The sequence below is a fragment of the Trachemys scripta genome, chromosome 9 (assembly GCF_013100865.1).
Source record: "Trachemys scripta elegans isolate TJP31775 chromosome 9, CAS_Tse_1.0, whole genome shotgun sequence".
NCBI lineage: Eukaryota > Metazoa > Chordata > Testudines > Emydidae > Trachemys > Trachemys scripta.
In genome coordinates, this window is record NC_048306.1 from 72,267,017 (window position 1) to 72,283,754 (window position 16,738).

The window sequence follows — 16,738 nt, forward strand, 5'->3', positions numbered from 1 at the left end:
ATATGATTATGTTTTGTAGGACATACTACTCATGTGAGTAATTACACACATGAACATGTGTTTGCAGGCTCATGGGAAAGTTTGTAAAAAGATACATAGATCATTAGCCAACATTAGTTTGTTCCAAGTAGATATGTTTGAGCGCTACATAATAGACAACATTCTCTCTTTCCATTCCCTTTGAGAGAAGGAAATAAAGAAAGCAAAAACCAAGCAGATAACAATCAAGGAAAGTCACTATTGCTATTATGTACCAAGATTATTACTTTTTCCCCCCCAACAACTTTCTTACCTCGGTTATGTTTTGTAAAACCCAGGACAGCCTCAAAGAGACATGATGTGTTGTGAAAGTCAAAGAACTAGCAGTCACATATCGATCGTTCCGAGTAAAAAAGTGAAGTATTGTAGCAATAACACGGATTACCTATTCCAAAAGAATAGAAGTTATTTAAATGTTTTTGACCGAACATTTGGTCTTATCTCTTTTAATCCTTTGGTCAAATAACATTTAAGGATAATGCACACAAATCCATCATACACTGACAGAATATCTCCTGGGCAAAAATGAATTCAGATATCCAGCAAATTCTTGTAGAAGATATTTATGTATTATCTGGGCACTTCATAAACTTAAATATAGCTTCAAAAAAACTTAGGGGAAGGATTGTCTTAGTTGTATTTTACAGACCGATATTGAAACACAGAGGTTAAATGAATTGCCCAGTATTACAAAGCAGATCTCTGGCAAACCAAGGAATTTTACATCTTATTATGAAGGTGCCAGTAGTAGCTTTACAGGTAAGGTTGACTTCAATTTTTCCACATAAAGTAGGGACTAATCATCTTTGTTTTTAAGAACCCATATGCTCCAAATTTACAACCCATAATCAGAATAAAGAACGAATATTCTAAGTACAAAAATCTCAAAAACCATACCAACAAAATTAAATTCAGAGCCAAAATAATAATTTGCTAGCAATGTTAACATGTGACATATTAATAAAACAAGGAGATTCAAAGTTATACACATTTACTAGATTTATAGGTAGATACAGAGTGTCAGTGTTTAATTTCTTTGCTTTTGTGTCCTGTCATTTTGTATGCTAACATTATTTTTTGTTTAAAATTGTAAACTACATGTAATGTCATTTATTGAAATTATGTATTGGGGCACTTGCAATATTTATCACACCTAATTTGGGTAAATGAAAACAAAAGCAGTATCTAAGCAGCATACTCAATGAGTAGCCTTACCTTCATTATGAGACACCTGTTCCAGGAATTTACGAGTTCAGCAGCTCTTAGGTCTTGCCAGCTTATGAAATTATGAAATGGTTTTCCTGTCTTCCTGAAAATCAGTAAGAAAATAGGATTTGAACTTTTCAATTTGAAGTTAAAGCAAATATATTGCTGAAAAACAAAATTATATTAAAGTGTTTGAAGAAAGAGAATGTTTGTTAGCAATAATTCCTAAAATAACTACATAAATTTCTGGTGGGTTTGAGAAATTAACAGGCACTTAGACACCATGGTGATGAGTGAAGTTCTTAGCCAGAACTGTAGCTCTGGAAAAAGAAAACACCACCACCACCATCACACTTTTGTAAAGCATAATCAAGAACAAATCAAAAGTTAAGCAGCCATAAAACTGTTTTGAATTGCTATAAATTGTATCTGTACAAACAGAGCAGGATGTGGCTTATGCTGACTGCTCTGAGGCAGGAGCTGGAGAGTCTGGGGATTTGAATATTGAACTGAACGAGAGTCAACTGTGATGTAGTTGTGAAGAAGGCTAATATCATTCTGGAGTGTGTTAACAGGAGTGGCATATGTAAGACATGGGAGATAACTGTCCCGTTCTACTCAGCACTGATGAGCCCTCAGTTGGAGTACTGTGTCCAGTTCTGAGAGCCATGCTTTAGGAAAGATGTGGACAAACTGGAGAGATTCCAGAGGAGAGCAACAAAAATGATAAAAGTTTTAGAAAACATGACCTATGAGGAAAGATTAAAAAACCTGGACATGTTTAGTCTTGAGACAAAACGACTGAGGGGGGACCTGACAACAGTTTTCACATATGTGAAGGGCTATTATAAAGAGGACCATGATCAATTGTTCTCCACATCCCTGAAGGTAGGACAAGTAGTAATGGGCTTAACCTGAAAGAAGGGCGATTTAGATTAGATATTAGGAAAAAGTTCCCAACTATAAGGACAGTTAAGCTCTGGAACAGGCTTCCAAGGGAGGTAGTGGAATCCCCATCATTGGAGGTTTTTCAGAACAGGTTGGGCAAACACTTGGCAGGGACGGTCTAGGTTTACTTGATCCTGCCTCAGCACAGGAGGCTGAGCTTCATGACTTTGAAGCCCCTTCCAGCCCTCCATTTTGATGATTCTATGATTTCCATAATTTCTCCCCCTGCCCACCATATACGCTAACTGTACTTGAAAGCCATGTTGGAGATTTGACATGTAAAAATCTGTCAAATGCAGGTCAACTCTGAGTACCATGGGTGCAAAAAGTGAGAAAATGGAACAAAGAGTGAAGAAAAGGACAGACCAGACACAATAAAAATAGATGAGTAACAAACTGCTCTAGCTTAAAATAAAAATCCACAGCATCTGATCATGATGATGCACCATAATAATGAACAAAACAAGCTGATTAAGTAACATTTAGAACTTCTCCCTCACAGATTTAAGAAAATACAAGACTCTATTGAATTTACACCTTCTTCCAAAAATGAAGTCAGATTATAAAAATCGGGTTCAACTTATTATCTGTATTATCATAGTGCCTAGAAGCACCAGGACCAGAATCCCATTGCTAAGTGCTGTGCAAACACAGAATAATAATAAATAAAAAAAAGAGACAGTCCTTTCCCCAAAGAGTTTACAATCCAAGAGCTTGTCTACACTTAAAATGCTGCAGCAGCTGCACCACTGTAGAGCTTCAGTGAAGATGTTATCTACACCAATGGGTGGGGTTCGCCTGACGGCATAGGTAATCCACCTCCCCAAAAGGCAGTAGCTAGGTCAATGGGGTTAGAGCTGAGTGATGTAGTTATACTGGAGTGTGGATTTTTCACACCCAAGTGACATAGTTATACCAACCTAATTTCCTAGTGTAGACTAGACCTAAGTATGAGACGAGACAACAAATATAGATGGACAGATGGGGGAGTACAAGAAACAATGAGACAATACAGCTATGAAACACAGGATTCCAGAAAGCAAAATAAGAGTATGTATGAGGCTCAAATTCTTTGGTCAAAATTAAAATCACCAATGAAGTTGTACCCAGCACAGAGCACTTTAAATCAAGTCAATTTAAATCATCTGATTTTTTTTAATTCATTGATTAAAATCAGAGCTGCCTAGCCTTGCCTCCGCCTAGAAACAGCAGGGACAGGTCGCCACTTGCAGAACAGCAGGGACAGGTCTCCCGAGGTGAGTGCCCCTGGATCCAGCACCGTGAAATCCCTCCTACACCCCAACCCCCCTCTTGCACCCAAACTCCCTCCCAGACCAACACCCCCTCCTGCGCCCCAACCCCCAGACCCACACCTCCTCCTGAACTCCGAACCCCTCGTGGACATTCCTCCGCCTAGCAGCAGCAGGGACATGTCGCCACTTCCAGGGAGCCACATGGAGCCCGGTAGGGAACCTGCCGGCCCCACGCTAAACGGACTATAAACCGGACTTTCTATGAAGATTAGAAATGCCAGTTTATAGAGCTTTCTGCTCGGTACAGGGCCAGATAACACAGCTTTTATTGTAGAACTATTCAGGTGAGTAAAATTATGTACTGTTTAAATGACAGGTTTCAGAGTAGCAGCCGTGTTAGTCTGTATCCGCAAAAAGAACAGGAGTACTTGTGGCACCTTAGAGACTAACAAATTTATTTGAGCATAAGCTTTCGTGGGCTACAGCCCACTTCATCGGATGCATAGAATGGAACACACAGAAAGAAGATATTTATACATTCTCTGTATGTATAAATATCTTCATCGGATGCATAGAATGGAACACCCAGAAAGAAGATATTTATACATACAGAGAATGTATAAATATCTTCTTTCTGGGTGTTCCATTCTATGCATCCGATGAAGTGGGCTGTAAACCACGAAAGCTTATGCTCAAATAAATTTGTTAGTCTCTAAGGTGCCACAAGTACTCCCTCCCTTCTTTGTACTGTTTAAATGTTTGCAAGAATCAGGACATTAATTCTCAGTATTCTGTTTGTTTGTTTTTTTTGCTTATAGCAGTCTTGTAAACTGCAAATAAAAGACCCTACCAGTAGATGCTTTAAAAAAAAAAAAATCAGCATTCGTAATTTAGCTAGTTAAAAAAATAATCTAAAGTTGCAAAAGCAAAAAGTTTAAAATTAGTTTGATAAAGCCATAATCTGATGGCCGATTAAAAGGGAATCCACTTTCCCAACGGCCATCCCAGAGACTTCTCAGAGAGAGCATGTAGACAATGGAGACTGCCTGACCAATAGGGATGCCAGAACCCTACATCACAGCAGGGATCTTTTAAGCAGTTAGGAGAATGTATAAAAAGAGAAACGATGACATCATCCCTTGGCCTCTCTCCCTGCCCAACTGTACACCTGGAAGAATGTCTGGAGCACAAGAGACTTTCTACTGAAGGAGTTTGGTCCCAGGCTGGAAGGGTGTTCAGTCTGTGTATTGAGGAACTGTAAACCTGCTTGTAACATGTCAGGGTGAGAAAAACTGTTCAATTCAACTCTTTCCTAGACTAAAAGTTTAGGATTTAGAACGTGTATTTACTTTTTATTGTCTTAAAAGAACTCTCTCTGACCTTTATGCCTACCACTTATTATCACTTACAGTCTATTTTTCTGTAGTTAATAAACTAAAGTGCTTTGGGAAATCTACTCAGGTTACAAAGGCTAGTGCATTTCCACTTTCCTATGAAGAAGTGGTGAACTAAATACTGAACTTACACTGGTCAGGCTGCTGACCAATACAAAATGGTACAGATCTGGGCTGCAAGACTGTGGAACTGGAGGGAATTTGCTGGAGCCTCTCTACTGGTGGTTCATGAGGCTAGGAGATCATTCATGTAACTCAGTTGGGTGTGTCCCTGACTGTGGATGGCTGTGTAAGTGCAATACCCGTCAGTGGTTTGTAGCTTCACATCAGTATCACAGTGTGAGAGGCAACCCAAGTTGGTGGGTTTGGAGAGCTCAGCAGTCCCGCAGTCCAGGTTCACCCCAGGGACCCTGTCACACACTGTTATTGTGAACTTTTTAATACACGGGTAACAATTTTCAAAAACAGGAGCCTGAAGTTAGGCTCATAAGCCTACATTTAGACAGCTACAGATGATTTTTTCAAAAGCACCTAAGTGACTTAGGAGCATATGACTTATTGGCTTCAAACTGGTAGAGAACAGTCTGGTCAAAGTATTTGCACTTTTTAACTTGTGGAAGTTCAATATATCAGAAGGTGGTTTTGGTTGTATATACAGTATGAGCTATTTGCTTATCAACTTTGTGTTTCAGTTTGTGTTGTTCTCACAGTAAGGATGTTAATGAGGCTCTGGATTTGTCTTTTTCAACACAGATGAGCATTTTAAGTTAAACGTCCTACTACAATAAGTTTGTATGTAAAATCTGAAATTCTACTAACAATTAGGAAACTAATTAAAGAAACAGTACTAAACATCCAGTTCAGCAATTTAAGACTATGGGAAGAGAGTAAAAAACTAGCAACATCTAAATAAAAACGTCGTGATGTTTTTTAATTTAAAAATTAGTTTTTATCCACTTTAATTGCACCCACATTATAGCAAGCCTCCAATATCTGGCCTTCAGCCTGGAGAAAGTGAGGTGTTTTATCATCAGGAAAACAAAAACAGGAAATAAATGTAATTATTTTTTCCATTTCCCTGATGTGAGCAATGTAACAAAGGAAAATAGGAGGCTTTAACACATATAAGTTTGGGCGCATAATGTAATAAAAATCTCATTCTAATGGCAAGTTAGTGATAAAAAGTGTCATTTGATTCATAAAAATCTACAGAATCATCATTTCAATGTTGTCACCCTTTGGGGCATGGCAGGGGGATTCACTGCCCCTCCTCCCCAGTTCTCAGCTCCAGGTCCTCTGGTTGATGGAAATTTTGATAATAAATAATACTGTCAGAAAAGGGTTGAGTGGGTATCACTCAAAAGCCCTTTCTCCCACGAACACAAGGATACTAAATATGATAAACCTAGAGCAATTATGTAGATATATAATTAAGAAAATGTTTTTTCTCTTTTAAATTATACTTTGAACACAGGCATGCCAAACATTCAGCCCTCACAAATTAAATTGTGACTCTTGATTGATAGTCTTGTGTTATCAATTAATGCTCAGAACATGATACCTGATTAATTTTTGTAATGTTACAAAATACCACAAATGGTCCTTACTTGACCTAGATAGTCAAGTAAGAACAGTGTAATGCATATGAGAGACATGACTTCTTCTCTGGACCTGCCACTCAGTAGCCGTCATCCAGATATGGGAACATATGGATTCCCTTCTTCCTGAGATACATCATCATCATGACCATACATTTGGTAAAAACCCAGGGGGCAGAAGCCAGACAAAAGGAAGGACCATGTACTGAAAATGATGGTTTGCCATGATGAGAAGTTGTCTGTGGATAGAGAGAATTGCCACATGGAAATAAGCATCCTGAAGGTCCAGTGCAGAAAAACTGTCATTCTGAGTCAACGTGGGGAGGACAGATGATAGGGTAACCCTTCGGAACCTCGTGTGTCTGATATATTTGTTGAGACTGTGGAGGTTCAGAATAGATCTTACCTCTCCTTTGTATCTGGTAACCAAAAACTATCGGAAATAAAAACCTTGACCCCAGTACTCCAAAGGAATCTCCTCCACAGCTTCCAAAGCCAGAAGAGGAACAGTATCTCGTGAGAGAGGCCCCTGAAGAATAGTGAGGGGAGTGGGGAGGAGGTGTGAAGAGGAAATGGACAGTATAGCCCGATCCGACAGTGCTTTGGACCCAGCTGTCAGTAGTAACAGAGTCCCAAACATTGAGAAAACAAGCTATCCCCTCCCTGAACTGGGGGAGGGGACGAGGTAATAGAAGTCATGACTGCACATCTGCTCTGGACCAACAAGTCAAAATGAGCACTTGGAGGGTGCCGGGGAGGGTGTGTGGACTGGCCAAACCCAGGACCTGAATGCCTCCACCTCTGGGATCTATGCTCCTTTATATGATTTTCCTACTGTCTCAAGGGAAGATACTGTCCAAAGGGACATTGTTATGTGTTACTGTTGTTTGCCGTAATGGCACCTCAGATGTGTATAGACGCCCCCAAGGACGGCAGGGTTGCCCTAAAATCTTTAAAAGAGCACAGAGTTATGTCAGTTTTGTCCAAAAAAAAAGCAGCTGTCCATTGAAGGAAAAATCCTCTATTGCCTGCTGTATATTGGGAGTAATGCCTGAACTTTCCCGCTAGGACACCTTTCCTTGGTCACTGCCAAGGCATTTGTGATGTCTAGCAGGGACTGTAGTGACATCTTAGCAAACAAGCAGCCCTCTGTAAAACTCCCAAAATTCCTCCCTGGAGGTTTCAGGCAGCTGGCAAATGTAGACATGGCTGACAAATTTACTAAGTCATGCTTGGACAGCATGCCCACTGGTTGGCAATCTGCATTTGTAGTCAAGAGGAGGTACAGATTTGTCTACCCTTTAAATCCATCTTGTTCAAGTCCCTGTCCTTAACAGTGGACTTAAACCTACCCTGCTGAGCCCTGTCATTAACTGCAGTTACAACCAGGGAATTAGGGGCCAGGTGGGAGTAAAAACCCTCAAATCCCTGCACCACTACAAAGTAGTGTTTCTCCAATCCCTTTGCAGTAGGTGCTTCCTGGTGCTGAGAAGGTCCCTGGTGCTAAGCTCACCACCAGCCTCACTTCAACAGTCTGCAGCATGGGAATGTCAGGATGAGGTGCTGATGGATCCAAGGTTTCAGCAGCCTGTCCAGACAGTGGGGCAGTAAATGTCATAGCTCTGGCAAAATCCTGGACCAAGGGAGAGCTTGGGACTTCATCTCTTCAGAGAAATGTCAGCTCCAGAGCGCAAAACAGAAGCACTCTGTGAACCCAAAAGCGACCTCAGATCTGATGTGGGCCTCAGTGCTGAAGCAGGCCGCATGGCCTGTTTGAGAAGGTGCTGTTTTAGGCAAAGATCTCTTGCCACTGAAGTCCATTTTGTGAATGATTTGCAAATCAAACACTGCTCCTTGATGTGGGGTTCGCCTGAGCAAAGCAAGCACCTCATGTAGGGGTCATTATTTAGAATCACTCCCCCACACAACAGGCAACATTTGAATCCTTGTAAGGACATCTGTGACAGATTTATGTTCCCAACCTGCTTGAGGCATCAGGTGATAAGGTTGAGGCCGCAGGATCGTTAGTGGAGGAGATGGAGGAGCACACCAAGTGACTAAATTTTAAAGCTTTATTAATAAAATAATAAAATAACAGTGGAGAGTGCTGGGGATTCCCCATGTAACTCAGGAGAAGGAAGAAAGTGTTAGTGCCCCAAGCCCTAACCCACTTTCATGCTCACACATGCTCTACCCTGGGTGTAACGTACGAAGAAGGGGGGAAGAGGTGGATGGGAGTTCTGTCCTGTGCACAGGTTGCCCGGGATCCACTGTTGATCTCCGATTTGCTTTGGCTCTCAGGAGGGTTTTAAGTCCTGGGGTCTTTTGGGGGCATTTCATTCAGGGACCTGTGTCCCCCATGCTCTTTGTACCAGTTCAAACCAGCTTTCTGTGGCCTCCTCAGTGTTCCCAAAACACACTGGCTTCAGGGATGTGAGACGGTTGTTTTTCCCCTCGCTAGCCTTCACCACCACCTTCGAGAGCCACAACCTTGGACTGGAGCCCACATCTTATCTTCGGACTGAGCTGAGAACTGAGGCGTTGAGTTAACCCGTTCTCTTCTCCTTTCCTCCCCCTTCGACCTCTCGCAACCTGCAAAGGAATCTTCCACTCCACACTAACACCTTTAACCCTTCCCAAAATGCCTTGCAATGCTTGCAACAGTGTTAGCAACATACAATGCTGATCTGCCTCCCCAAGGGACCCCCCAAGGGAGGGGAACACTGGGTTGTGACACATCACCAGGGAAAAACTTGACTAAATCTGAGAAACAGTAGCACTATGGTACTAACTGTATACAACTAGGATAAGTCACTAAAAGGGATAGAGGAATTGTGAGGTTAAGAACCACACAGAGCTCAGACACCAGCCACAGGTGGAAAGAAGAAATTTAGGGGAGTTGGGCCAGCACCACCTCATATAACCAGGGGAGGGGCTATGGCCATGAGGTGCAAGTGCCGCCCCTTTACAGATAAAGTAGACCCTCAGAGTTACAGGCACCTCGGGAATGGAGGTTGTTCATAACTCTGAAATGTTCGTCTTTACCTCCTACCTGTAAGAGGCTGTCCCACAAGTGGGCTAGGGGACAGGCAGCTGGTTCTAGCCCCTGGCTGGAAGGATGATGAGTGAGGCACCCTGGAGCACCTTGGCATCAGCGAGTGCGCAGTGCAGGCTGTGGCCCTTTAAAACTGAGCTGCTCCTCCAGAGCAAAGCGTGCCACCAGCAGCTCAGGCAGCTCACGCTCCAGGCCAGGCTTTGGCTGCAAGAGCAGCAGCTCCGATCCCAGTGCCAGCAGCTTCCTTGCAGCATCAGCAGCTTGGGCTGCAGCAGCTTCTTTCCCGGACTCAGACTGAGCTTGCAACCTTGTCCCATTCCCGGCCAAAGAGAGGGAAGGGAGTGAAAACAGCACATGCAGCTTAGAGGAAAGCAGTGCGCAGACCCCAGCGCTGCTCCTGCTCTGTTTGCTCATGCTGCCTTAGGCTGGCAGCGGGGGCTCATAGCTGTGCCTGCGAAGCTCAGTGTCTTTATCTCCTAGCTGTAAGTGGCTGCCCCACACATGGAGGTAGGGACATGGGGCCCAGATGTGCCTACCTTTACGATGCAATATAGGCATAGTACAGTACTTGCTTTTTTTTTTGTCTCTGCTGCTGCCTGATTGCTTACTTCCAGTTACACATGGTGTCCGGTTGACCAGTCAGTCCATAACTCTGGTGTTTGTATCTTTGAGGTTCTACTGTACTGCTAGGCAAAATTCTTCAGCTCTGATGGCTGGTGCATACACACTTAAGTGGAATACATGGCTGCCTCTACTCAAAGAAGAGCTTAAAGCAATGCTGTGATGATTACTGTAATTCCGAAGGCCAAGAGTATTTTTTATTCTGTTATAGGCAAACAGATATTTTAGCCAAAGAGGTATAGGAACTGAATCATGAATAGTTTTCTGAAAACATCTGTTCAATGTGTAATGGCAGTTAAAAAAGCTAACAATGTTAGGAACCATCATGAAAGGAGTAGATAATAAGATAGAAAATAGCATAATGCCACTATGTAAATCCATGATATGCCCACGCAGTATATGAATACTGTGTGCTGGTCTGGTCACCCCATCTCAAAAAAGATATACAGTATTAGAATGGAAATGATATAAAGAAGGGAAACAAAAATGATCACGGGCATGGAACAGCTTCCATATGAAAAGAGATTACAAGGACTGGACTGTTTAGCTTAGAAAAGAAAGGACAAGGCGGGATATGAAAGGAGTCTATAAAATCCTGAATTGTGTGGCGAATGTGAATAAGGAAATGTTATTTGCCCCTTCATATAACACATGAATCAGGGGTCACCTGATTAAATTAATAGGCAGCAGGTTTTAAACAAACATAAGGAAGTACTTCTTCAGACAGTGCACAGTCACCCTGTGGAACCTATTGCCAGGGAATTCTGTGAAGGCCAAAAAAGTAACTGGGTTAAAAAAAGATTTACATAAGTTCATGAAAGGCATGTCCATCAATGGATATTAGCCAAGATGGTCAGGGATGCAACCCCATGCTCTGGGACTGGACAACAGAAAATGGATCATTTGATAATTGTCCCATTCTGTTCATTCCCTCTGAAGCATCTGCCACTGGCCACTGTCAGAAAACAGGATACTGAGCTAGATGGACCATTGGTCTGACCCACTATGGCCATTGTGTAATCCCTTCTCTCAATCTGTGATTCAAGCAATCATTTGACACCAAGCATTTTACAAGTAGGTAATATCTCTCCCCCTTTCTAAAAGATTAAGAGTAGCACAAAACAACATATACTGACTTATAACATTGAAGTATAAAAAGAATTGTTAATGGTAATATTGAGACCTTTGATAGCAATATTTTTAATGATTTGTAATTATGTATAGTGAATGAGTACAGATGAGGTACTACTTAGGCTAAGGTTTTGCTGGAATAAGTGTGGTTTTGCCAATTCTTCTTTTACATAGAATTGCTCATTTCCTTAAAATGTTATTACTGACAGAACAAAGGTAACATGCTGGAAGATGTAAATATGAGACACAAATGTGTAATGATAAATAAACCCTCCCTTTCTGGGGAAGACACAAAACTACATGAACCACTGTGACAGAATGTACTGCTGTGTCCACACCCTACACATCATTGTAATCATCTTTGTACAAGTATGCCTTGTGAGGCATCATCTGAAAACTCAATTTTTGGTCAATATTGTCCTGATAAAATGTGTGTGACAACATTGTATATGAAGTTATATTTCCCTATATAATGTTAATAATACACGTTCCAAACTACAGCAGAAGTTGGCTAACAGATCTGTCTCAAACAAAGGAATGTGTGCTCTGCTTAATTTGCATTTAAACAGTAAGCAGAATTATCAAGCAGGAAGGGAAACAAAAGAAGCTCCAATAGGTGAAGGAAAGCAGCAGGGAACATTCTTTCCTACAGACTCGGTCTCCTGAATCTCAGCTAGAAATGGTTTCCAAGGGAGGGACTGACACTATAAAAAGGGAGACAAAGACCCAAGGCACCTGTCTTTTCTCTCTCTCTGTCCGTCGATTCACTGCACCAGAAGGGACAAAAGGAAGCAGCAATTGAACTGGAGAAGGAGTCCTGACCTAAGAAATGCGGTCAATAAGACTGCTGAGAGTATATGGTGAAAAAAACTTTCAATTTAATAGTTTGTTAAGTTAGGGACCAACTGCATTTCTTTTTTTCTTGTAACCATTTCTGACTTTTATGTCTCACTTAAAATCTCTCTCTTTGTAATTAATAAAAACTTATTTTATTGTTTTATCTAATCCAGTATGTTTAAATTGAAGTGTCTGGGAAACTCCATTTGTGGTGGAAAGTTATGTGTATATTATTTCTATTAAAGCATTAACTAACTTTATATACATTTGTATTGTCCAGGAGAAGGCAGGGCAGTACAGGACAAACATTTCTGGGGGGAAATCTAGGACCAAGGTTGTTTTGGAATCACCCTGCAATATAATTAAGGCTGGTAAGAGCCAAGGTGTGGCTAGCTGGCTGCAGCACACACAGACATAGCTAAGAGTGTCTTGTATGCTGGAGGCTGTTTGTGAGCAATCCAAACGGGAGGCTACAGCAACAAAGCATTGCAAAGGGCATCCCAGGTTAGAGGGCCGGGGTGACACACCTACGCATGAGTCAGGATTGTACCGTGGGTATGTCACACCCAGAAATTGCAAAACCAGCTGGAAAATACAGAAGTTGGGTAACTGAAGCTTGTGCATACATAACTGTTACCTAGCAGCTCTGTGTTCTTGGAGAACCAGGGCGCAGTACCCAGTCTGTCTGACTCACAAAAGATCTCCCCCCTCTCCCGCCAGCTTCTGCTTGAACCAAAATCGATCAAAAGAAAGACTTACAAAAAGCAATGAAAAGGCAGGGAGAGACACACGTAAACCCCAGGGATAAGGATGATAAGATTAAGGAAACTCCCCTAGCCTCATTTGCATCGAAGATGGGACAAGGAGGCATCTCCATTAGCATACAGAATGGAGAACAGAGATTCCAAGGCAAGAACCACAGAGAACTCATAGACCTTAAGGTCAGAAGGGACCATTATGATATTCTAGTCTGACCTCCTGCACAACACAGGCCACAGAATCTCACCCACCCACTCCTGTAACAAACCCCCGACCTATGTCTGAGCTATTGAAGTCCTCAACTTGTGGTTTAAAAACTTCAAGGTGCAGAGAATCCTCCAGCAAGTGAGAAGGCGAAAAATCGGTCCCCCAGGGCCTCTGCCAATCTGCCCTGGAGGAAAATTCCTTCCTGACCCCAAATATGGTGATCAGCTAAACCCTGAGCATGTGGGCAAGACTCACCAACCAGACACCCAAGAAAGAATTCTCTGTAGTAACTCAGATGCCACCCTATCTAATGTCCCATCACAGGCCATTGGGCATATCTACTGCTAATAGTAAAAAATCAATTAATTGCCAAAATTAGGCTATCCCATCATAGCATTCCTTCCATAAATTTATCAAGCTTAGTCATGAAGCCAGATATGTCTTTTGCCTCCACTGCTCTCCTTGGAAGGCTATTCCACAACTTCACTCCTCTGATGGTTAGAAACCTTCGTTTAATTTCGAGTCTAAACTTCCTGATGGCCAGTTTATATCCATTTGTTCTTGTGTCCACATTGGTACTGAGCTTAAATAATTCCTCTTCCTCCCTCGTATTTATCCCTCTGATATATTTATAGATAGCAATCATATCTCCCCTCAGCTTTCTTTTGGTTAGGCTAAACAAGCCAAGCTCTTTGAGTCTCCTTTCACAAGACAAGTTTTCCATTCCTCGGATCATCCTAGTAGCCCTTCTCTGTATCTGTTCCAGTTTGAATTCATCCTTCTTAAACACGGGAGACCACAACTGCACACAATATTCCAGATGAGGTCTCACCAGTGCCTTGTATAACGGTACTAACACCTCCTTATCTCTACTGGAAATACCTCGCCTGATGCATCCCAAGACCGCATTAGCTTTTTTCACAGCCATAATACATTGGCGGCTCATAATCATCCGGTGATCAACCAATACTCCCAGGTCCTTCTCCTCCTCTGTTACTTTCAAGTGATGTGTTCCCAGTTTATAATAAAAATTCTTGTTATTAATCCCTAAATGCATGACCTTGCACTTTTCACTATTATATTTCATCCTATTACCATTACTCCAGTTTACGAGGTCATCCAGATCTTCCTGTAGGGTATCCCGGTCCCTCTCTGTATTGGCAATACCTCCCAGCTTTGTGTCATCCGCAAACTTTATTAGCACATTCCCACTTTTTGTGCCAAGGTCAGTAATAAAAAGATTAAATAAGATTGGTCTCAAAACCGATCCCTGAGGAAGTCCACTAGTAACCTCCTTTCAGCCTGACAGTTCACCATTGTAGTCTCCCCTTTAACCAGTTCCTTATCCACCTTTCAATTTTCATATTGATCCCCATCTTTTCCAATTTAGCTAATAATTCCCCATGTGGAACCATATCAAATGCCTTACTGAAATCGAGGTAAATTAGATCCACTGCATTTCCTTTGTCTAAAAAAAATGTTACCTTCTCAAAGAAGGAGATCAGGTTGGTTTGGCATGATCTACCTTTTATAAAACCATGTTTTATTTTGTCCCAATTACCATTGACCTCAATGTCCTTAACTACTTTCTCCTTCAAATTTTTTTCCAAGACCTTGCATACTACAGATGTCAAACTAACCCGCAAAAGATTAAGCCCTGAGTCCACAGAGAAAGGGTGTTTGCTCAGAGCCCACGGAGGAGTAGATCCCAGAGCCCACGGAGGAGTAAAGTTAGATGCCTTTCGCCTGGAGCCCTACAAACAGGGAAAGTGTGTTTTCTCTGACTCCACATAGAAAAGGTTTTTGCCCGGAGCCCATGGAAGAGTAAAGTTAGGTGCCTTTCACCTGGAGCCCTATGAACTGGGAAAGGGTGGAAGTGCCTAAATTAAGAGGGTTATGTCTTGAGCCCTAGGAACTGGGTAAAAGTGGGTGCCCCTAGAGTGTGTAAGTAACAGAGAATTTTTGTGCAGGTAACAATTAGGCCAACCAGTAACGTACAGAAAGTTTTCAGCAAAGGAGCACTCTTTAACACACACATGGGATGGCCCCTGCTTTATTGTGAATCGAGCCAGCCCCAGTGTTTATCAGGTAGAAATCCTGAATGGAAAAAATGGGAAACCCTGGTGGAAATGGTTTCATTACTCACAGCTCGAAGAGTGGAAGGATAAACCACCTAACCCATAAGGAATAGCATAACCGTCTTCTCCATCCTGCCAGCCACCCTTGTTGGTTAGCAAGGAGGAATGGCTTGGGGCCATTGGAAAATAAGTGTTGGGTGGGCTTGTCAGTGGATACCCCAATGTTGAAGCAGGAAAAGGCCAGAGAAGCCCTCGACTTATTATGGCCACCCTCATGTAGGTCACTGCTTCATGTTCACCCTGCAATATTGGTCCCAGACTCTCCCAGTATATACAGGGGGAGTGTGGGAGTTTGTTCTCTCTTCTCTGCCCCCTCGCAGGTCCCAAACATGAGCCATGACGTCCCACCGTTGCACCAGCTCTCTGCTGTTCATAAGTGTCTGGAGTCTGATGCTGTCCAGGCTCTATGCTGAACCTGTGATCCCTCTGAACCTCTGGAGGTGCTTGCCAGCTGGAACCCAGGAAATAAAATTGCTGTGCCACATGCATGGACTCTATGGCAATGGAAGCAACCCCCTGGCCCTGCAGCATCGCTACCAGTTCTACGCTGCCGGCAACTCCTCGGGTTGCCCCTGGGAAAGCGTTCCCAATTGTATGCAGAGTGCCACCGGAGAGTCACTCAAGTATTTTTATGAAACTAAGACCACACCAGACTCTGTTCCATTCTTCTGTAAGTCGTTGTGGTCTTGAAAGGGATGTACACCATCAAACGCAACCAATGATAGCCTCCCAGGTGGTGGAAGGTGCAGGATAGTCATGGTTTCCTTTGCTGCTTGGAAGCAACCATTCCCCTACGTGTCATCATTGTCGTTGGAACCCAGACACCTCCATTACCCGGAGATGAACTGCAGCCATCTCTGATCACGCCAGCAGGCAAGAATATCACATGGTTCCTCGTAAACTGCGAACCTCTGAATTGGACTTTAGCTGGACATGACTTGATTCAGCAAGGTTTCCCCAGACTGGGTAGTTCCATTAAAGGGCACACATTGTGACAAGCTCGTGCCAACAATTTGGTTTAAATTCTATGGGCACATTGCCATTTCGGAGGGATTCCATGATCCCGGATTGTACAGAATGGAATTGGGCCAACAACAAAAAACAGCTTTAAATTTTGACCCTCTGATTACAAACCTCACTCCCCTCCACATTTAAGAGCCCCAATTTCAGGACCCCATGTGTTAAAATTGGATCAACAAAAACATTTGGTTCTTCAACCTCAGACTTCTCTGAAGGAAGTTCAAATCCAGTTAAAAGGCATGAATATCTCTCACATAACACCTGTATGCACTCCCTTGATTGGAACTAGCCATAAGGGTTGGGATGAATGGGTAAGAATGTGGCATGGGACTCACCATGTAAATAGAGTAAAAAGGGAATTAAGTGATTGGATTGCACCTGTAGAAACAGGAATCTCTTTAGTTGATGCCACAAACATAGAAGTTCTGGATAATGAACTATCATATGCCACCAAAAATATAGGAAAGATGGGAACCCCATTAACAGTATCTTTGAAACAGTTAAGTGAGGAACAGCAGTTAATAAGCCAGGT

General features: G+C 42.4%; 1 protein-coding gene across 2 annotated transcripts in view; it reads right to left on the reverse strand.

Annotated features, from left to right (window-relative positions):
• The window catches only part of GK5 (glycerol kinase 5), a 96,657-nt gene that overhangs the window by 68,842 nt on the left and 11,077 nt on the right, over positions 1-16,738 (reverse strand). For both annotated transcript variants that reach the window (XM_034781078.1, XM_034781079.1), the window contains 2 exons: positions 1,255-1,348; positions 293-424 (listed from right to left, as the gene is read on the reverse strand). In XM_034781078.1, the coding sequence (XP_034636969.1) occupies positions 293-424; positions 1,255-1,348 (226 nt within the window). The remainder of the gene's footprint in view (positions 1-292; positions 425-1,254; positions 1,349-16,738) is intronic.